The sequence below is a fragment of the Rhinolophus ferrumequinum genome, chromosome 11 (assembly GCF_004115265.2).
Source record: "Rhinolophus ferrumequinum isolate MPI-CBG mRhiFer1 chromosome 11, mRhiFer1_v1.p, whole genome shotgun sequence".
Lineage (NCBI taxonomy): Eukaryota > Metazoa > Chordata > Mammalia > Chiroptera > Rhinolophidae > Rhinolophus > Rhinolophus ferrumequinum.
Genome location: NC_046294.1, coordinates 8,329,637 through 8,351,299, shown reverse-complemented (window position 1 = coordinate 8,351,299; position 21,663 = coordinate 8,329,637). Strand labels below are relative to the sequence as shown.

The window sequence follows — 21,663 nt, the reverse complement described above, 5'->3', positions numbered from 1 at the left end:
CTTCCTGTGGGGACATAAAGTCAGAATGTCAGTGTTTGAGAGTGACTTTGCTATAGGGATGACTTTGAATCTGCTGTCATTTTTAAGAAAAGCTTTTATTCTTAATCTTCGATAGCAGCAAATTCCTTCTGCCACAGCTCTAAGAAGAGCTGCTCTGCCTTGGGCACGCATGTCCTCTACAGTGGTTCTCAAACTTCTACACCAAGGAACTCCAACCGATGGAAGAGAGGGAGCCAGTTTCTCCTCTCCACTGGGGGAGTGGAGATGAAGGAATAACAAATATAGTAATAGCATAACAATAGCAAGCTTGTATTAGCATTTACTACTTACCAAGTTATGCTAAGGACTTTACATACTCATACATTTTCTCTTTGAGTACCCACAACAAACTTGATTTCATGGATTATTGCTGCAGAAGTTGTGCTCATAGTTCTATCTTTGTACAAGGTCTGGCCATTGTCCGGTTGTGTATTCAGTCTCGGTTCAGCCCGTTTTGTCAGCATCTTACGTTGGGGAGGGGAGCGGGAGTATGTGTTAGGGAGTATGTGTTAGACAAAGTGAAAAGTTTATGACAAAAATAAAAAAAAAAAGTTTATGACATTGGCTCATTCAAGCAATAAAGATTAAAACAAATTAATAATGGAAATAAAATTATAATTCAAAAAGCCCACTTTACATAATAGAATAACGTATCCTTTGATTCGTGCCAGGAGCCTGTTATCTTACAGTTGTCTCACAGGATGGGATTTTAAACTTTCTATTGGAAGGACTCCTTGGTAACGAGAAGGCAGGGCGGCGCCAGCGGAATACATGTGATTTGTCCGGTCATCCAGGGGGTGGGACCTTACGGGACTGCTCTGGGGCAAGGAGGAGGAAAGGAGTCAACCAAAAAAATAACTCTTGGTTGAAAAGAATTTAGAGCTGGGTCCCTGGGGCTCACAGGAGGGAGTGAGCTGGGGGTTTCAGACTCTTCAGTGCACCCCGGCACAGAACCAAACCAATCACAGAGTTCATCTTTTTGTTCTTTACAAAACGCTAAGGAGAGAGAGACAATGAACAGAAAGAGATGTGAACTTAAAATAAATAAAGCCTGCAAAACATCTCCTGGACAGAGGAAGGATTTTAGTACATGCACTTTACTTTGCAACTTTCAATTACAAAACCTTGGCACACCCCTTCACGCATTTCGCCACCAACACCCTGCCCCCAGCTCATAAGAAGGAGGCGATGCCCGCGTCCCGATTGGAAGCTCCGATGGGTGGAGGGCTACGGTCACCCCGGTGCTGGGTGCCAGACCGCTGGGGTTGCAACGAGCGACTCTGCGTCTGCGCTGCGTGCCGGCCCCTCCCTCATGCGCAGGCGCGGAGCCGTTGCCGGCGGGCGTTGGGAGCCGAGCGGTTTCCAAAACAACCTCGCGGCTCGGTGCCGACTGGAGCCCCGGCGTCCGCGTCCTTCCTCGGTAAGTCGACGGCCCTGCCGGAGCAGCCGCGGGAGCCCCGGGGAAGCACCTTCCCCGGGGCTGGGGGTTCGAGGCGGGAGGGCGCCGACGAGCTGGCACTACCGGGATGCCAAGGCTAAGGAATGCCAGGGAGCTGTGACTTCAGGGAAAGGGCTGGACCTCAGCAGCGCAGGGTATCCCCCAGAAGTCCATGCCTCTGAAACCGAGACCCGACGTGGAGCCCGGGAGAAGGGCTGGAGCTCTGACCCTGAGCGCCATCCCCGAATTTTCCCGGGCAGTGGTCCAGCACGGATCAGGAGCTGGGGGCCCCGGGTAAACTGAGGCCCGCAGGTGCTCCAGGCCGGGACAGCGGGGGGAACACGGGAAGTCACGGGCGCGCTGGGCTTTTCCTGAAAAGTTCAAACTGAGCCGTTGAACTTTTTACCCCTGGACCCTAGTGGTCTCAGGAAATTGCCTGAGGCTGTCAACCCTGCCTCCCTTCCGGAGTAGAAACTGGACCTTGTCCCCAACGGAACCTCTCGAGGAGATTACGCCCCGTGCAGTTTTCTTGGGCCCGTTTGAAATGACGCTTTAGTCTTCCTGATACCTAGGATCCGTCGACATGAATTTCGTCGTCGTAGTACATGGAGGTGGAGCCAGCAGTATCGCCAAGGACCGCAAAGAGCGGGTGCGACAAGGCATCATCCGAGCTGCGACCGCGGGTTACAACATCCTCAAGGAGGGAGGGAGCGCAGTTGACGCTGTGGAAGGAGCCGTGACCGTCCTGGAAGATGATCCAGAGTTCAACGCAGGTAAATTTGCACTGCAGCTAGTAAATGATGCCTAATCAGGTTAAGTTTCTCACCCAAAATAAATAGAACCTTTCTAAAGTGTTGGTGAATCAAATATTAATAGCTTTATGGTAGCACTTAATATGTTGAAGAGATTTAATTTTTCTCTTTACCTGTTGACCAGGTTTGCTTTAAGAATTTTTAAATCCATTAATTCGCCTTTCTTTCTTTAGCCTGCTTCCTGGAATCCATATCCCAAGAGGCTTTTTTATTACATCTTTTTGTTGGGGGTGAAGGTGAGGGTAGAGTACATACCATAAACTGTACCCATTTTAAGTTTTGAAAAACGTTTACACCTGTGTAACCACACCACAATCTAGATTTAAAACATTTTCATCACCCCCAAAAGTTCCTTCATGCTGCATTTCAGTTAATCGCCCCTTCCAGTCTCCAGCACCAGGCATCCACTGATCTGCTTCTGTCACTATAGATTAATTTGCATTGTCTAGAATTTCATGTAAATGCAATCATGCAGAGTATTCTTTTATGTTTACCTTCTTTCACTCAGTTGATCCTTTTTTAGAGTAATAATCATAACTACTGAGTGTCTGCAATATACCAAACAATTTGTAGGATTAACTGATTCAATCTGCACAGTTGTCCTATGAGTTAGGTATAATTATTATTCTCTCAGATAAGAAAACTAAGGGTGCTGAAAAGTTAAATAACTTGCTGGTAGACACTCATTTCCTCTTTATTTTAAAATAGAAAACCTAAATTCTAGGGATTAAAATACTTCTTGGAAGTGTGCCACCCACCCCAACATCTGTTAGGGAAAAGAATTTCAGGAAATCTTAGCAATTAGTCATGAAATATTTACTGAGTATTTCTTCTGTCCCCTGCCTTTGCTAAGCACTCTTAACACTTATGCAAAATTTTATAAATCAGCCAGACCATAGAATGTGGCATAACTGCATTTTTATGACTGTTTACTGAGCCAGAATTTACTAGATACTCCCCCTTGCCTGCAGGAGGAGCAGCCAGCTGTTTCTGTGGGGGCTTGTTAAACTCTACGCCTGTTAGTCAGGACCCTCTTGGCTGACAAACCCCCACTTATTAAAAAGGACCTTCATTTGGAGCAGGTCGGTCTGGTCTCCAGCCCTCTAAACTAACAGGGGAAGTATGGATTAGGAAATTGGAGCAGCTAGTTCCTGTTTCTTTGCTCTGTACGAAGAGCCTTCCTGAGTGTCTCCCTAGTGATCTCTCAGATGTCTGCTATTCAGCACATTGAGGGAGAAAAGAGAAGGGTGAAAAGAAGGAAGTCAAAATTGGGGGTGGGGGTGGGGAGGTGGGACTTTTAACTGCATACTGCCCACCTTGAGCTCTGTTTTCCATTTGCTTTTCCCAGCTGAGGTCAATACAAACTATTCCTGGCAGCCTCTGCTATAATCCTCTAGAATAACTACTTGGGAACTTCATAGGAAGAGCTGACTCTGGGTACTTACTAAGTTAGTGGCAATAATTAGTATTCATGGCACAGCTTATCTGAGTGCTTTTAAAAACATTGTCTTGTTGAATTGTATTCACCTTTCAATATGGATTTCACTTTATGTTTGAAGCTTGTTTCATATCCCTAGTTTATTAAAAACTAGTTTATTAGAAACCAACATTGTAAAAATTGAACTTTTAGATTATAGAAATATTCTTTAAAGACTTCGATTGGCAACCAAATAATGACCCTTTGCTTTTGCTGGAATTGAGCTATATTTACCCAGAACTTTAACTAGTTAATTGATTCTCCCTACAATTCAATTTTATAAGCTGTCAAAGAGCCTTTGAGATAACAGGATTTTTATTTATCCACCCTTTCTGAAGTACCAGGTTTAGAATCTACTAGCCTAATACCATACCATTTTAATGGGGCTTTATTTTAGTGTCTTTTTTATATACAGTAAAATTCCTCCTTTGTTAATGTACAGTTCCATGAATGTGATAAACACAGAGTCATTTAACCACCACCACAATCAAAATATAAAACAGTTCCATTATTCAGAAATTCTCCCCTACCCCTTTGAGTCCACACCTGCCTTCACCCCAGCCCCTGGCAACTTGTTTCCTGTCCCTATAGTTCCATCTTTTCCAAAATGTCATAAATGGAGTCATACAATATGTAGCCTTTTGAGTCTAGATTCTTCGTTTAGCATAACTCATTGGAGGGTCATCCATGTTGACACAAATATTAGTAGTCTGTCACTGTTTGTTGTTGCATAGTATTCCATTGCATGAATATACCACAGTTTTAGTCACTTACCAGCTGAAAGACGTGTTCAATTTGTGGCCATTACAAATCACTATAAACATTTGCATACAGGTGTTTGTGTGAACATAAGTTTTTATTTCTCTTGGGTAAATACCTAGGTGTGGGACTGCTGATCATGTGTCGAGTGTATATTCAACTTTATTTGAAACTGCCCAACTGTTTTCCAAGTGGCTCCGTTTCCCATTCTCACCAGCAATGGATGAAAGTTCTAGTTGCTCTACATCTTCACCAGCACTTGGTGGTATTTTTTATTTTAATATATCTAATAGGTGAATAGTGGAATCTCACACTACTATAACTTTACATTTCCTTAATGGCAAAAGATGTTTACTTTAACATCTTTTCAAGTCTTTTGTCAATTTCTTTATTGTGGGTTTGTTTTTTTCTTACTAAAGTTTTAAGAATTCTTTACATATTCTAGATATAGGTCTTTTATTAGATATGTGTTTTGCAGCTATTTTCTCCCACTCTGGGGCTTGTCTTTTCTGTCTCTTTCAAAGAACAGATGTTCTTAATTTTGTAGAAGTCCAATTTATCAGTTTTTTTAATGGCTCATGCTTTTTGTGTTGTATCTTAAGAAATACTTGCGTAGCCCAGGGTCACAAACATTTTCTCTTATATTGTCTTCTAGAAATTTTCTAGTTCTACATTTTATATTCAGGTCTGTGATTCATTTTTAATAAATTTTTATATGTGGTACAGATATGTAATAAGGTTCAGTTTTGCATAGTTGTTCCCAGCACCAGTTGTTGAAAAGGCAGTTCTTTCTCCATTGTCTTGCCCTTTCACCTTTGTCGCAAATCAGTTGACTTTATATGCATGAGTCTGTTTCTGGACTCTGTTTTATTTCGTTCATCTATATGTGTATCCTTTCACAAATACCACACTTAAACCATACTTTTATATTAAGTCTTCAAGTTAAGTAGTAAGAGTCTTCTAACTATTTTTTCGTAATTCTTTTGGCTTTTCTAGTCCTTTTGACTTTCCCACAAATTTGAGTCACCTTGTCAATTTCTATCAAAAAAGTTCTGCTAGAATTTTGATAGTATTGAATCTGTAGATCAGTTTGGAGAGAATTAAAATCTTAATAATACTGAGCCTTCCAATTCATGAACACAGCATATACTTTCATTAATTTAGATCTTTGATTTCTTTCATCAGTGTTTTGTAGTTTTCGTATACATACTTTTATGTTTTGTTAGATTTGAACCTAATTGTTTCATGTGTTTTGGTGCTATTGTACATACTACTTTTTAAATTTTAAATTACCAATTGTTCATTGCTAGTATATAAAAATGCAATTGATTTTTTCATATGTTTATTTGCCACCTGTATTTGTTACCATTGATCTTCTTTGTTGGGGTGTCTCTAAAAATCTGTGACTTGTTTTTCAATGAAGTTGTATTCTTATTGTTGAGTTTTAAGATTTTTTTTTTTGGTATATTTTGGATAACAGTCTTTATAACAGTCTTCTATCAGATATATCTTTTATAAATACTTTCTCCCAGTCTGTGGCTTGCCTTTTCATTTTTTTATGGTGTCTTTCATAAGAAATTTTTCATTTTAATGAAGTCCAGCTTAATTTATTCTTTGATGGTTCATGCCTTTGACGTTGTATCTAAAAAGCCAAACCCAAGGTGATCTAGATGTTCTCTTGTGTTATTTTCTAGGAATTTTATAGTTTTGCATTTTACATTTATGTCTGTGATCCATTTTGAGTTCATTTTTGTGAAGGATGTTAAGATTGTGTCTAGATTCCTTTATTTTTTTGCATGTGGATATCCGTTTTGTTCCAGCACCATTTGTTGAAAAGACTTATCTTTGCTCCATTTTATTGCCTTTACTCCTAAGAATGGGATAACAGACTATCCCATTCTTATGTGTATGGATTTTCCCACACCACCAAGCAATTCTTGGACACCAGCTGGGTGTCCGATAATTCAACTCAATTCTGACATTATCTACACTCCTAATTTGGTGTTAACTCCATCAGTATTTTCCATTTCAGACTTTTTTCATCTCTAGAAGTTCTGTTTGGGTTCTTTTCATATTTTCCTCCACATTCTGATGATACATGTGGAATATAGTTATAAAAACTGTTTCAACATTCTTGTCTACTAATTCTATCATTTGTGTAATTTCTGGATCTGTTCCCATGATTAATTTTTTCCTCCTTATCATGGGTCATATTTTCCTGTTTCTTTGTGTGCCTGGTAATTTCTTATTGGTTACCAAACACTGGGAATTTTACCTAGTTAGGTGCTGGATATATTTATAATCCTTTATTCTTGAGCTTTATTCTTATCCCATTTTTACAGATTAGGAAACAGTGACAAAGAAGTTAAGAATAGCTAGACTTATAGGCATTATCTAGGCAGAGACAGCTGGAGAAAGGAAGTTAGTGGTTAAGAGAGGACCATGTGCCAAGGGCACAGAATGAGTAATGAGAGCTTATGGTACCTTCAGGGAAACTAGTATTTCAGTAAAATAAAGCCAAGGAGAGCAGATGAAGCTGGAAAAGTAAGTCAGAGGCCAGGTCACGAAGAGCTTCCTACTACTATTGATTTTGGAGGCCATGTGATGCCCAGTCAGGTTTTTGGTTTTAACAAATGTTCCTCTGGCAGTGGAGTGGGAGGTGAATTAAAATAGACTGCTTAGAGGAAACTTGGAGGTCATTTCTTAATTCTTGCTTTCATCTTTTTGGGTTTAGGTTGTGGATCTGTCTTGAACACAAATGGTGAAGTTGAAATGGATGCTAGTATCATGAGTGGAAAAGACCTGTCTTCAGGAGCCGTGTCTGCAGTCCAGTGTATCGCAAATCCCATTAAACTGGCACGGCTTGTTATGGAAAAGGTACATGTGACCACAGCGTCATTTCCCAAAGGGATGGTCACTGCTGTACTTTAGTGACTAAAAGGGGTCTGACTGTAGGGAAGTACTTGAGATCACTCTTCTCCTAAAGTTATATAAAAGAACAGAAGTAATGTTAAATGTCTCAGATAAGCCAGGGTTCTGACTCTGTTGATGATGTAATTTGACTAGTAATCACTTGACCAATGATTGCTTTGTTTTCATGTTATCCTCCCGTGTTTTCTTCAGCCTTCTCTCAACACATATAACACTGCAAACTAAACAGACCAGCTGTTTAATAGCATGTGTTAAATAAAAATGGATTAAGTTCTCTAAATATAAGGTCACATGTAAGTCATATTCCTAGCATTATTCCATCATTTGGGGCTTTTTTTTTTTTAATACAAAAATTCAGAGAGCCAGGCTCTTTTCAACATTCAGAAAAGCAAAACATTTCTTAACATTTTTGAGGCTTTGTACCTAGAGAGAAGTGATTATTTCCACACAGTTGGAACCGTTAAAAAGATTTTAACTTTTTCAAAAAACTAACCATTTTTCCATTTCTTTCTGGTTCAAGACACCTCATTGCTTCCTGACTGACCAAGGCGCAGCAAAATTTGCTGCAGCCATGGGGATTCCAACAGTACCTAGGGAGCAGCTAATAACAGAGAGAAACATAAAACACCTACAAAAAGAGAAGCAGGAGAAATGTGCTCAGAAACCAGACCAACAAAAGTAAGTATCATCTGGGGCTGACAGTTTTGGGAGCTATTCAAGTGGAAAAGTTTGACAAATATGAGGTTGGTACAAAAGTAATTGCAATTTTTGCATTTTTTTAACCTTTTAAACCACAATTACATATGCACCAACCTAATATTTGATTATCTGCATGTCTGAAATAAGTCAAATATCACTTGGTAGTTTCAGTTTTTGAACAAAACAACTCACACTAAATAGTGGAAAAACTGCTCTTTTGATTCATTTATTATTCCTATGAATACTCAGTCAAACTGGGCTAACAGCTCTTTCTCCAACCTGATTTAAGAGGAGAATGCCTTGTGTTAATGGACTAACTCTCTGAGTGCTTCTTCATCATTGTGTTATCTTAGGTAGACTAACTAGGTCCTCTGGCATCTAGCGTACCCTGGGAACTGACTCAAGCCTCTTCCATAGTGCAAAGAAATCAGCACAACTCTTAGAAGTTCGAATTAATGCTAGGTTCTGAATTACGGTTTTCTGTGGTACAGATTTCAAATTCCCAAATAAAGCTCCCTTGTCTAAAGCAAAATTTGAAAAACAAAATTTGAATATGGCCTGGGAATTTACAGTGGAATAAAATCTAACTTTGCATACGTATTTTTTTAGATTCGTGCTATATAACCAGAGCTATATAATACTTCAGTATCACCGAGGGAACTTTTCCAAAATAAACATATCTGGGCCCCTTCCCTAAAGAATCTAATTTAATAGATCTGAGATGCAGAAGCCAGGCGGGTATATTAGGAAAAAGTTTCCCAGGTTAAAAATCTGTTTTTACAAGATTAGCCATATGTTGGTACCTATTGATAACCTTATCAGGTGTGATATTGTATCTGTAGGCTGGAGTCCCAGGAATGGGGTTACTTCATCAGTGGTTCTTGTACATTTTAATAGATGTTGCCACGTGGCTTTCTAAAAATTTTGCAACAACACACATCTCCACCAGCCAGTCTTGCTCTTAGATGTAAGCAAGAGGGGCTTCTGCCCTGGGCCCTGCACTTTAGAGGCCCCTCATATCACTAAACAGGTAAAATAGCTGGTTTACTGCAGACACATGGGCACCTCTGTAGCTCAGCACCTGCACAGCAGGACCCATAACCCCCATCACCCACTCATGTGACTAACACCGTTCAGCCCCCAGGGAAACGCTTCTGCACATCTCTTGCTCTCTATCCTCGAAGCAAAGGCCACCTGAGTCTAAAGGTTTGTGGATTGTGCCACTGCTGACATCAGAAATGGACACTGCTTTGGAGTGGGAAGAACTGAACAGTGGGAGGACTTAGGTAAGAGAAAAAGACAAATTGATAACTTGTCAAATCAGTTCCCACGTAATGAAGTATAGTTTCGCAATGGTGCCAAGTATCCATTTCTTTCCTCTGTGATGGTTTAAATTTGTGGTTCTGGAGGTGTTCGTGAGTTAGTACAATAGCTGCAGAACTAGCACATGGGGGCTGACTCCCATGACTCTGAAGTTTATATATATGTAGGTCCAGAGCAGCACTGTCCAATAGAAATGCTAGAGCTGTATATGTAACTGAAAATGTTCTAGTAGCCACGTTAAAAAAATAAAAAGAAACAGGTGAAATTAATCATATACTTAACCCATTATATCCAAAATATTTTTTCAACATGTATTCAATGTAAGAAATTACTTGAGATATTTTATTTTTCTTTCATACAAAATCTTCCAAATGTGACATGTACTTTAAACTTCAACGCATGTCACTGTGCTCCATCCACGTTCCCAGGTCTCAGTCCCCACACGTCGCTGGTACCTGCTGCATCGGACAGCGCAGGGCTAGACAGAACCTGTGAGAAGAGCCAGCTCTTTATGTCAGCAACCACATGGACACTGAATATGAGAATTATGAGTGGTTTTATTCTAACAAAAACATTTAAAAGACTTAGTTAAATTTTCAAAAGTACAATGTTAAAATTTCAACTTTTAAGTAATTTTGATTTAAAATGTTATTAATTATAATTCATGTTTTGACTTTAGCATTACTAGATAATTTTGTATATTTTAGGAAAAAACAATTTGAAATTATACCTGCAAATTTTATTTTATTTTTTTGATTTGCTCTCTATTTTTTATGAAAATATATTCTAATTTTACACGCTTTCAATATAATTACACTTTACTTTTTAATCCCTAATTATTGAAAAATGAGTGTAAGTCAAGCTTTTGATAGAATACTAAAGTGGATCTTGTAAAAGGCAAAAAAGCTGAAAGGAAAAAAGAAAAACTCTTCAAGAAGTGGTCTGCTTACATTTTTAGAAACAAAACCATAAAAGTAAGTGGGGGGCTGGCCTTGTGGCTCAGACAGTTAGAGCTCCATGCCCCTAATTCTGAAGGCCGCCGGTTCAATTCCCACATGGGCCAGTGGGCCCTCAACCACAAGGTTGCCAGTTCAATTCCTCGAGTCCCGCAAGAGATGGTGGGCTCTGCCCCCCGCAACTAAGATTGAACACGGCACCTTAAGCTAAGCTGCCTCCCTCAGCTGTGCCAGTTGTGGGACAAGAGAGGGTCCAATACAAGATTTTCTAAAGATGCCCAAAGATGGAACAGCTTGCTGAACCTCATAGCTGACTTTTTAACGAATCTCAGACACATGGTGGGAATACCAACTAAATGCTGGTAAATTAATTTAGTTAAGAAGGGTTCAGCAAAACAACAGAAGATTCTCAAAGAGCAAATCATGGACTTGAACAGAAAGTGAAATTATGCTATCTACAGTTATTTAGTATGAACTATTCATTTCTGTTTGTAAGCTTAACAAAAGTTTTGAAAAAATCTGTTTGGCTATTTCACTTTTGAAAGGATTAAAAATATTTTTTTAAGTGTGGAGAAACAAAACCAAAGCTGCATGTGAAATATGCAAGAAAAATGACATTCCAATAAAATATAAGGAAATTGAAACAAGGAAACAAAACTATTTGCTTAACTTGGAGAAGATTTCTTATACAAATAATCCTGAAACCAGTTTCTATAGAGGCAATTTTTCTGTTCATTATATATCAGAGTACAGTATCATTTGAAGAGAGACGAATAAAATCCAACAACATACTCTTATTTTCTATTTTCTTTATAATATACCAGCACTGAAATTTGAAAGAACTTAAAATAGTCTGCATGGCTCTAAATTGCTTAAGAGGGGCGAACTGTTGGCTCAGTTGGTTAGAGCTCGAGCTCCGGGCAACAAGGCTGCCAGTTCAGTTCCCACATGTGTCAGCGAGCTGCACCCTCCGCAACTAGAATGAAGTCAATGAGCTGCCGCTGAGCTCCCCGATGGCTCAGTTGGTTGGAGCATGGGCTCTCAACCGCAAGGTTGCTGGTTCGACTCCCGCAAGGGATGGTGGGCTGCGCCCCTTGCAACTAACAACAGCGACTGGACCTGGAGCTGAGCTGCGCCCTCCACAACTAAGATTGAAAGGACAACAACTTGACTTGGATGGAGCTGATGAGTCCTGGGAAAAACACACTACTGTTCCCCAATAAAAAGTCCTGGAAATACACACTGTTCCCCAGTAAAGTCCTGTTCCCCTTCCCCAATTTAAAAAAAAAAAAAAAACTGCTGAAGAAAAGTACAATAAGTGATTGTGACTTGTGTGATCAAATTAAAATAGTTAATATCTTCTGTGATAACAATTTATCATGTGTAACCCCATGTAGCAGTTGAGTATGGTAATGTTAAAATCAGGACTCATTTCCAAATCTAAATATTGCTTTAAGAATTTTATTGATAATTCCAGTTGCTACTGCCCCAGCAGAGTAAAGCTGCTCCAAATTAAAATTAATTAAAAACTTGCTAAGAGCTACATTGTCTTATTTGGCACTTTATCTATAGAATGCATGTTGTATGGCAGTGTTGATTACAAGAACATAATCAGTGCACCCTGAAATGAGGCCAGGCAAAGTGATTTTTATGGAATAAACACATCATAATTTGTGGTGTGTGTGTGTGTGCGCGCGCCTGTCTGTGCGCGCGCCTGTCTGTCTTCACTCATCCAGGCATCACCAGCTGATCATCCAAGCATTCAGGTGTGTACAATAATAAATAATGAAGTCAACTTTCAGTCATAGAAAAATCACAGTTTTACAATATTTTTCAAGATACATTTATCAGAGTAAGAGGATAGAACATATTTATAACTTCTAAGTAGTAAACGTGGTGTATGGGCCTCCATTTGTATTTGTATTCTTGCCTCAAGCCTTGCAAATGGTAGGGGTGGCTGGGAGGACACAGGAAGGAGGATGATGTTCCTTATCAAGTTCCAGCATTTTGCGTTTGTTTTGGGGTCATTCCTTGCAGTGAATGTGCCTATTTATGTCCTGTGATCATTTTTTCTCTTTAGTTCTTCTGTCTCCTTATCAGTCTTAAGGCTATCCTCTCTGTTAAAAAAAAAAAGAAATTCCCAAATCTGTTGCTTTTAATCTTGCTTTTACTTTGCTGATGGTATTTTGCCATATACAAGTTTTTATTTTTTTATAATCAAATATGTACTCTAGGTCTTGTATAGTTTGTAAGACTAGAAACTTAGAAGGATCCCCTACCCTGAGACAGAGTCACCTAGATTTTCTTGAAGAATTTTGTTTTACCTTGTACATTTTCGTCTTTAGCTCTCTGGAGTTGATTTTTGTGAATGATGGAAGACAGGGCTCGTGTTTTCTTCTAATTAGAATGTCAAGTGTCTCTTTCTAACCCCTTGAATGTCTCGCCACAATTCAGACTGCCCATGTGATGGCCTAACAGGTACCTCAAGCTGTGTCCAAAACTGAACTTTTTATTTCCCCATCTAACCCCACTCCATGCACACCAACCTATTCCTAATAGTCTCCTACATTTTAGTAAATGCTTCTTGCAGCCTCTCAGGTCCTGAACCCAGAAGCCGTAGAGTTAGTTGTTTGTGATTTCTCTCACATCCAGTCCATCTGCAAATTCTGTCAGCTCTGCCTTCAAAATATCCCAAGTCCCACCTACTTCTCACCTTTTCCACTGAAACCACCCTAACAAACCACCGTCTCCAAACCTCCTAACTGGTCTGTTTTCACTCTTGTCTCCCTCAGTCAACACACAATAGCCAGAATAATTCTTTTAAGATAAATTGTATAGCATACCCTTGATGAAATTTCAAAGTGGACACCTCATGTAATCAACACTCAGAGCAAGAAATAAGAGCGTTGCCAGGAGCGCCCCGTCAGACCCCGTCCCGTTCACTACCTTCCCTCCAACGTAACCACTAGTAACACCATCGATAAGCGTCGCCTGGTTTTGAATTTTATTTCCATGGAGTCCGATAATATGTACATGTTTGGCTGCCTTCTTTCATCGTATTCCTGAGATCCATCCATTGCATGGAGCAGTATGGCATTCCATATCATCACTACATCACAATTTGTTTTCCTTTAGTGGACATGTGTGTCCTTTCAGTTTTCTGTTATTACAAATAGTACTGCTATGAACATTTTTGTACACTTGTGGTGAACATGCCTCCTCATGTCTGTTGGACAAAAATGTAGACGTATACTTGCTGAGTTGGCTTTCATAGATACTGTCAAATGGTTTTCCAAATGCCAGTTTACATTTGCAGTAGTAGTGAAGGAGAATTCCAGTTCCTGCACATCCTTACCTACACTTGATGTGTCTTTTTCATTTTAGCCATTTGGTGGATGGGTGTAGCGGTGGGAATAATTATTTTTAAAACTTACACCATGACACATCTCAGCTCAAACTCTCCAGTGTCTTCCCATCTCATTCAGTAAAAGCCTTTACAGTGGCGTATAAGTAGGATGACCATGTGATTTAGTGTTCAAACTGGAACGTAATTTTGAGAGTGAAGGGGGCACTGTTGATTAAGCCGGGACAACAGGCATAAATCAGGACTGTCCCAGGCACCCAGGATGTGTTGTCACCCACCTGTCCGAGCCTTCATGCTGGCTGCTGGCCATCCCTCTGGCGCTCTCTTCCTCACTTGATTCTCTCCCACTACAGTGGCCTTGAAATTCCACGAACTTAGCAGTGATGTTCCTGCTTCGGGAATGTTCTTCTCCAGTAACCAGCATGACGTGCCCCTCGCTTCCTTTAGAGAGTCCCTGTGTAAAACAGCACCTCCACCATCGCTCTCCCCTTAGGCTGCTGTAATCTTCATGTTTATTGCTATTCACTAAAACCTGAAGCTTTTATTGCTCTGTTACCCTCGGCCCCAAATGCAGGCGTCATAGCAGAAGGGACTTTGTCCATTTAGTTCATTGCTGTGTCTCAACACTTATAGAAGTGTCTCAAGTATAGCTCGTTACAGAGTATGGGTGGTGGGTATGTGGCTGTTAGCGTGCAATTTCTTTCGCTTTTTAAACTTGAAATTTTATAATAAAATGTTAGGAGGGAAATTACTTTAATTCATCCTCACAGCAAGCACTGTGAAGCAGGCAAAGTGAGGTCTAGATGGCAGTGTCAGCGTCTCCTGGGAGGTTGTCAGAAACTCATGGTACGGGTCCCACCCTGGACCTACCAACTCAGGATCTCTGGGGATGAGCCTGGGGATCCGGGGAATTCTTACACACACTCAAGTTTGAGATGCACTCAGTTATTTTTATGCCCATTTTATAGATGGGGAAAATGAAACAGAATAAAGTCACACAGCCAGAAAATGGTGGTGCGGGGACTGGATGTACTTATTCTTCAAGTTGAGGTCTAAAGGAATGTCTAGCAATCTAAGTGACATGAAGACTGAAAAGAAAACAGGCTCTCGGCCACTTCCGGGAGTTGGGAATATTGGAATTGAAGTGTATCCTATATGTGTGGGAGTTTACAGGGTATTAAGCTACATTGTTACTTGGGGGAATGTTTCTCATTTCAGCCTGTCACTTTTTCCTGTTTATTTTTGGCAGAAACTTGGGAACCGTGGGTGCTGTTGCCTTGGACTGCAAAGGAAACGTGGCGTACGCAACCTCGACAGGGGGCATCATAAATAAAATGGTTGGCCGAGTTGGGGACACGCCGTGTATAGGTAGCCTTGATGGGTGGCTACTGCCCCCTCTTTTCTTCCGGTCATCAAGTTCACATTCTCTGTTCTCTACCCTTCTCCTGTTTCTTCATTTCCTTCCTCTTGGTGGCAGCATCAGGATTTCTGGGAGTGGCGGTTGGGTTGGGAGGGGTTATTTCGGGCACTGCTTTGAGAGGGCATTTGTATCTAGTAGGCATTCTGTTTTTCCTAGATTGCATGTCTTTTGGGATGACTTGGGTGAGGGGAAATGGAGATGGAGGACGCCAAGGTTGTCCCCAAGCACCCATAGTGCCTCTCTCTGCTCTCTAGCCCCAGTTCCAGAATCTGCAGACTTATTCCCAAAGGGTTAAGTACACATTACCTCTTCCCAGGCATGGGCGCCAATTAGCAAACTAAGAAAGCTGAAAATTTAAGTTTGCGTTTATGAGATTTGAGTGGTATGAACGTGACACACTGCTGCTACAGAAATAGTACTAATTAAAATGTTATTTGCATTAAGATTGAAGCGCACTGTCTAATTCCCAGGAGTGAGTGAGTGGTAGGGATGGGAGTCGGGTATGTTTCAGTCTGTGCAGACCAGGTAGATTTGGGGCAGAGGAGGACCTGCCTGGTGTACCTACTCCATGGAAGGTCAGGCCTACCCACCGACCCCAGGCTCCCTTCATCCTCCTGATTTCAGGGCAGTCACGTGGTGGTTACTAGTCACCTTTGCACTCAAGGTCATGGCTACTAATCTGACCTTTGTCTACATGTTGGTACTCTTTGGGATTTAATATTATGTAGCATTAGACTGGTAATGTGTGTTTGAATTTCTTGACTATTGCTCAGTTGGAACCAATCTCCTTCTTTGAGCAGGATCTGGAGGTTACGCTGACAATGAAATTGGAGCCATTTCAACAACAGGGCACGGGGAAAGCATCCTGAAGGTGAATCTGGCCAGACTCACTCTCTTCCACGTAGAACAAGGTATGTAGAACAAGTTCATACTCTGGAGACAAATGAATGGAAACTCTTTATGAATAGATGAAAAAGTACCTGAAACCCGTTCTCATTTGCTACAAATGCTGCTAACACTATTTTGACTCTTCGCCACTTTCTGTTAGGATCTAGAATTGGAGAGCATGTGGAATACTGTTTGTCACATCTTGGGGGGCAGTAGGGAAACTTTGAGCCTGGGTGTGGGAGAAAAGACAGCTCTGCTTAGGCTGGTGCCAGGTCTCCGTCTCAGGGCAAGGAGGGCCATCCTTCTTTGAAGCACTCAAATGGAAATCATTTACCAAGAATTGTTTGGTTAATGTGCTTTGGTTTTTCATATGGCAAATGATTTTTCCATCAGATTCCTTTGTGTGTTTTTTTTTTATTTTTATTGGGGAATATCGGGGAACAGTATGTTTTTCCAGGACTCATCAGCTCCAAGTCAAGTTGTTGTTTTCAATCTAGTTGTGGAGGGCACAGCTCAGTACCAAACAAGTCGTTGTTTTCAGTCTATGCGGAGGGCGCAGCTCACTGGCCCATGTGGGAATCAAACCAGCGACCGTGGTGTCGTAAGCACTGCGCTCTACCCAACTGAGCCACCTGGCTGTCCCCAGATTCCTTTCTAAATAATATGTGTTATCTCTCAACCTTTCCTTGTTTTCAGGAAAGACGTTAGAAGAGGCTGCTGACCTGTCATTGGGTTATATGAAGTCAAAGCTCAAAGGTTTAGGCGGTGTCATCTTGGTCAGCAAAGCAGGAGACTGGGCAGTAAAGTGGACCTCTGCATCCATGCCCTGGGCGGCCGCCAAGGACGGCAAGGTGCACTCTGGCATTGATCTCGGCGAGACCTGTACCACTGACCTGCCCTGAGCCCCTGGAAGACTGTATTCTAGATGCTAGCTTGGAGGTAAAGTACAGTTTTCTGTTGTAGAGACTTAGCTTCCTCAATTAGATCTAGAAATGGAAAAATTCTATAGTCTGTCACTCATTTTGTTGCCTTGATTAATAAGTATCTTATCTGAATGTTTGGTGAGGTGTGGACCAAAGTGATGAGAAAAACGCCTGTGTTAAAATCAAAATAAGACGAGCAGACAGAACAAACTACTGAGCCCTTCTCGTAGATCGTCCCCTTTGTCTTAGGTCAAAAAGAAGAGACATCATGAGCTTAACCGGACAGAAGCTGCCTGGGTGCGGGGTGTGCCCACCCGCAGCAATGACACAGCTGCCGCCAGGGCTCTGCTGGTTGCATTTTCCCACAAGACCCCGTGAAGGGGCACAGTGGGAAGGAAAGCACCCGGTAGAGGGACCTGAAAGTGAGACAGGAGCCCAGAGTGAATGGGAGAAGGCCTCACGGGCCTCAAGGCGTTCAGCCTTCATTTGGAATCAGAAGAATACTGGGTGAAAGACACTCTGGGTTAAAAAACACTGATTTTTCTAAGAGACTTCAGATCTTCTCTGACTTACCAATGTAGATGTTTCTAGATACTTTAAAAGGACCCTCTGGTAACCCGTAGCTCCCTGATCTGGAGATGAAGGGTGATCAGGAGACTGCAGAGCTCCTTCAAGTCGGAGGGTTTTCCTGGGCTCACACGAGCCCGCTCACTGGTGTTTTCCCGCAGCCAGCACGGCTGCTCGAAGCCAGCTCTGCCTGCCGCAGACCCTCTGGGGACTCACAGCAGGTAATGGGGCTCGCACGCTCTGCACCTCTCCTGCAACAGGGAGGGCTGATGGATGTGGACATGACACTGACTGTGACAGTGCGTTCTCGTGCTGCCCGGTGCTGGGGGGCCCGCCCCCCAAACTGACTTGATTGTGAAAACAGTGTGGTCAGCAAGGTAGAGAAAGTGATTTCCCTGCTGGAGAGTATCCCTATTCCTATCTCTTGACACTGGAATGGTACTTCTGCTGTGACATGCATGCTCGCTTTTTTAGTCTGTCAGGACTTACCTTCTCTCTGGAAAGAAATTGCTTAACTTTAAATTCCATGTGCCACTAATAAAATGTATTTTTGAAAGAATGACAGTGTGGTTAGGAGTCACTGTTGACAAAGACCAGAACGTACATGAGCTCCCCTTGGCCTGTCAGTTCAGACAGGGGTGCCAGTTAATGAAATCTTTCAGGGTAAGGGTGGCTATGGCAACCCGTCCTGCCTCGCGTATGCCAGGATTTGTCAGAAGTATTGAGCTTTTCCTGAATGGGTTAAGGAAGACACCGAACTGGCACTTGCAAGGATCCGTCTTCTGGCAGCTCTCCCATCGTCCACACCAGACAGTTCCACGATTCTCACTTCTGTCCCATGACCCTCCCTGTGCCCACCCAGCTCCTCTGAACTAAAGAGAAAGAGATGGCACTTGGAGGCAGAACTGAGTTTGAATCCTGCTAGTGATCCTGAGCAAGTTAACTTCTAGGGATTTTTTCATCTGTGAAACAGATCACTATGAAGATTCAATGAAATTTAAAAACTGCTTAATGTTTATCTCAAGGATCTCATGGGCAAATACAGAAACTGGCCAAAAACACATCTGCATGTTTATGTCCTTGAAAACCTCAATACCCTGTTTTCCGGAAAATAAGCTCTAGCCGGACCATGAGCTCTAATGCTTCTTTTGGAGCAAAAATTAATATAAGACCGGGTATTATATTTTATAATATTATATTATATTATATGATATTATATTATATTATACCCGGTCTTATATTATAGTAAAATAAGACCGGGTCTTATGTTAATTTTTGCTCCAAAAGATGCATTAGAGCTGATGGTCCAGCTGGGTCTTTTTTCGGGGAAACACGGTAGGCAGCAACTGCCCTTGAGAAATAAGTATTTTGTTTTGTTCGCAGGTGTATTAGTTTGCCAGGGCTGCCAACAACAGATATATCACAAACAATGGCTTAAACACAAAGTTAGTCTCTCACAGTTCAAGAGGCTGGAAGTCCAAGATCAAGGTGTCAGCAGGTTTGGTGTCTCCTGACACTTCTCTCCTTGGTTTTCAGATGGCTGCCTTGTGCCCATGTCCTCACATGGCCTTTTCTTTTTATATGTCTGTAGCCATATTTCCCTTCTTACACGGACGGTAGCAGGCAGACTCACCCAGGGCCCGCCCTCCCCAAGAGGCGCATTTTAATGTAATCACCACTTCAACGGCCCGATCTCCAAATAAAGTCGAGGTTAGGCCTTCAACATAGGAGTTTTGGGGGGACACAATTCAGCCCATCACAGGAGGCAAAGCAGACTCACATTAGGGTTTGAAAAAGGAGAGACGTTTTTTGGAGAAGGCTCACTAAGCAGAAAAGGAAGAAGGAAGGAAGGAGGTAAGACAGGCCAGTTGAAAGACCTGATTTGTGCTGCTGAGCTCTGCCATTCACAAGGGGACTGACTCATTGTCACCTTGGCGGAAGCGGCTCATCTTGGGGCCCCCCTGACAGCTTGGCCCCCTGCCATCTCTGGCCAAGCAGCCTGGTTAGGGAAGGGTGCTGCAGCCCCTCTGTGCAAGCCCAGGTGTGTCTTGTTGCCCTCAGACCTTGGTTCTGTGAACAGGCACCTCCACCAGCCTGGGAACTGCGTAAGCAGGGACCGTGCGTGGTTGTGTCGTTTGCCCCGCACTGTCCGGGGGCCTTGCTCTGTAACTGTCAAAGAACCGAACAAGCTCTCTGGAAGAGAATGGCCATCTTTTTATCACTCTGAACCACAAGAGGGCAGCAAACCATAAAATTTCCAATGGTTTCAGCAGCCCAGAGGGGACATAATTCATCTTGATTCTGGATCAGAACAATCTACTCAGAAAATACAGAACCAAAAGAGCGTTCTTGTTCCCAACCTTTAGTTCATCCAAATACTACAACTTATTTTAGAACAGAATTGTCCAAAACACAAACACCAACAAATGCCCACAGAACCAGTCGCCGTCTAGCACGCCTCTGACTCTAAACCACTGGCGCTGGCTCCACACTGCCCGCTCGCTGCCAGATGCTGGGGACCCCACGGTGAGCGTGCTCAGGCAGCCCCAGCCTGTACCCTCGGTTGCTCCTTCCAGCCAGGAAGACAGATAAATTGTAATTTGGCCTAAACTTGCCCAAGGGGTGGGATGATAAGCATGATCGTGGCCAGAGCTGAGAGCGGTACCTGCCCGAGCAGGAGATGCTGTAGTCAACCCACCTGTCAGGCTGGAAGCACAGGTCCTACGAAGGAAGGGCTATGACCTTGTAGCTGTTGCAAAATAAGTGCTTTTTCCCCCCAAATAATATTCTTTCTGGATGTACCTTTCAAGCATGAGGGTTGATAAGGTCTGAGGGTGGAGGTGGAATGGGACACGCTCCAGGCCTAGTCATTCTCCTCAGAAATGGCTGGTGTGTGGGAAGCTGGTAGGGGACACTGACCTTCTTCCAGCCCCACACCTCTGCAGTCCTCCCGTCAGCCCAAAACCATCACTGCGTTCAGACTTTGTAGCAACTTGAGGGAACAAGGAAGTGTCCCTGTCCGGCTAAGAAGAATACAGGGGTCCTCTTCCCTCCTCTCTGGAGAGGCGTGGGCGTGACCTCTGGGAATGGGTGCTGGGCTGAAGAACCCAGGCAGGAGCAGGGCTAGGAATGGGCTTGGGAAGAGGTTGGGGTCGCGAGTGGATGTGGGTACCCATGAACGGTTCCATCCAGAGTATAAATACTATTAAATGGGCAAGCAGCCTTTCTGCCTTACCCCACCCCCAAAAAGAGGGGAGCCATCGTGTCATGGAACTCGTCTACTGCGAGAAACTAAAGATGTGTGAGGGGAGGCACAGGGATGATTGTGCCCTTTGGAAAGATGGAAAAAGGCTCAGAGAAACTAGAGTTTCCTCCAGGGCATTCATTCCACTCTAGTTAAACTAAGGTTCATCTCAGCCTCCCTGTTCCCAAATCCTGTAGCCCTGACAGGACAGTCCTTATCACATCACTCACCAAGACTGAGGGACAGTCCGAGGAGTGCTCCAAGTGACAAGCAGGAAGGAACAGCATGTTTTGGCAACTTTATCCTTCAAATCCTGCTTTCTTTTTCAACCCACGGTTAAAATGAAGAGGATTCTTTTTTTTTTTCAATCCCTGATCATCTCAGAGTTAACTCTTTCTTGCTATGCAGTTATCAGCACTTTCTGGGCCTGTGCAGAGCTCAGTGGGGTTTGGGTTCCAAGCTGTGGCTGGGAGCAGAAGAGAAGAGAGGTTGGTTCTGCCCATCCTGTAAGACCAACGCCCCACCACAGAACACCCTGGTTCAGACAATCCCTGTGCTCTCTTGCAGGGTAGCAATTTTTTACAAAACATTTTTAAGTTAAAAACAACCTTTTCATACAATAAAAGGGATAGATGTGCATTGTAGAAGTTTGAAAAATAAGAACAAACTCCCCCCCCCACGCCCTTTCTAACGCCTCTCCCCGCCCCCCCACTCCGGTTCAAGCCATTGTTTCTCAGTCTGGTTGTGTAGGACACAGCTCCCTGGTCCATGCTGGTGTTATGAGCCTTGCGCTCCCGTCTTCCCACCCACCCCCTTCCCCCCC

At 42.6% G+C, this 21,663-nt stretch overlaps 2 protein-coding genes across 2 annotated transcripts in view; one reads left to right on the top strand and one right to left on the bottom strand.

Annotated features, from left to right (window-relative positions):
* The first annotated feature begins 2,020 nt into the window (after window positions 1–2,020).
* ASRGL1 (asparaginase and isoaspartyl peptidase 1) lies at window positions 2,021–17,126 on the top strand. The gene is made up of 6 exons (XM_033120806.1): window positions 2,021–2,250; window positions 7,260–7,402; window positions 7,977–8,134; window positions 15,048–15,166; window positions 16,019–16,129; window positions 16,803–17,126. The coding sequence occupies exons 1-6, from the start codon at window positions 2,061–2,063 to the stop codon at window positions 17,006–17,008; spliced, it is 927 nt and encodes a 308-aa protein (XP_032976697.1). The 5' UTR covers window positions 2,021–2,060; the 3' UTR covers window positions 17,009–17,126.
* AHNAK (AHNAK nucleoprotein) overlaps window positions 9,461–21,663 on the bottom strand; it is a 121,078-nt gene continuing 108,875 nt past the window's right edge. Inside the window, exon 6 of the mRNA XM_033120804.1 lies at window positions 9,461–9,967. Within this exon, the coding sequence (XP_032976695.1) occupies window positions 9,957–9,967 (11 nt within the window). The 3' untranslated portion in view covers window positions 9,461–9,956. The remainder of the gene's footprint in view (window positions 9,968–21,663) is intronic.

Excerpts from the sequence above, each read along its gene's own strand:
- ASRGL1 (XM_033120806.1), top strand. The coding sequence starts at position 2,061 with ATGAATTTCGTCGTCGTAGTACATGGAGGTGGAGCCAGCAGTATCGCC. Across the intron at positions 8,135-15,047 it reads CAGAAACCAGACCAACAAAA|AAACTTGGGAACCGTGGGTG; the intron begins GTAAGTATCATC and ends TATTTTTGGCAG. Across the intron at positions 16,130-16,802 it reads TCTCTTCCACGTAGAACAAG|GAAAGACGTTAGAAGAGGCT; the intron begins GTATGTAGAACA and ends CCTTGTTTTCAG.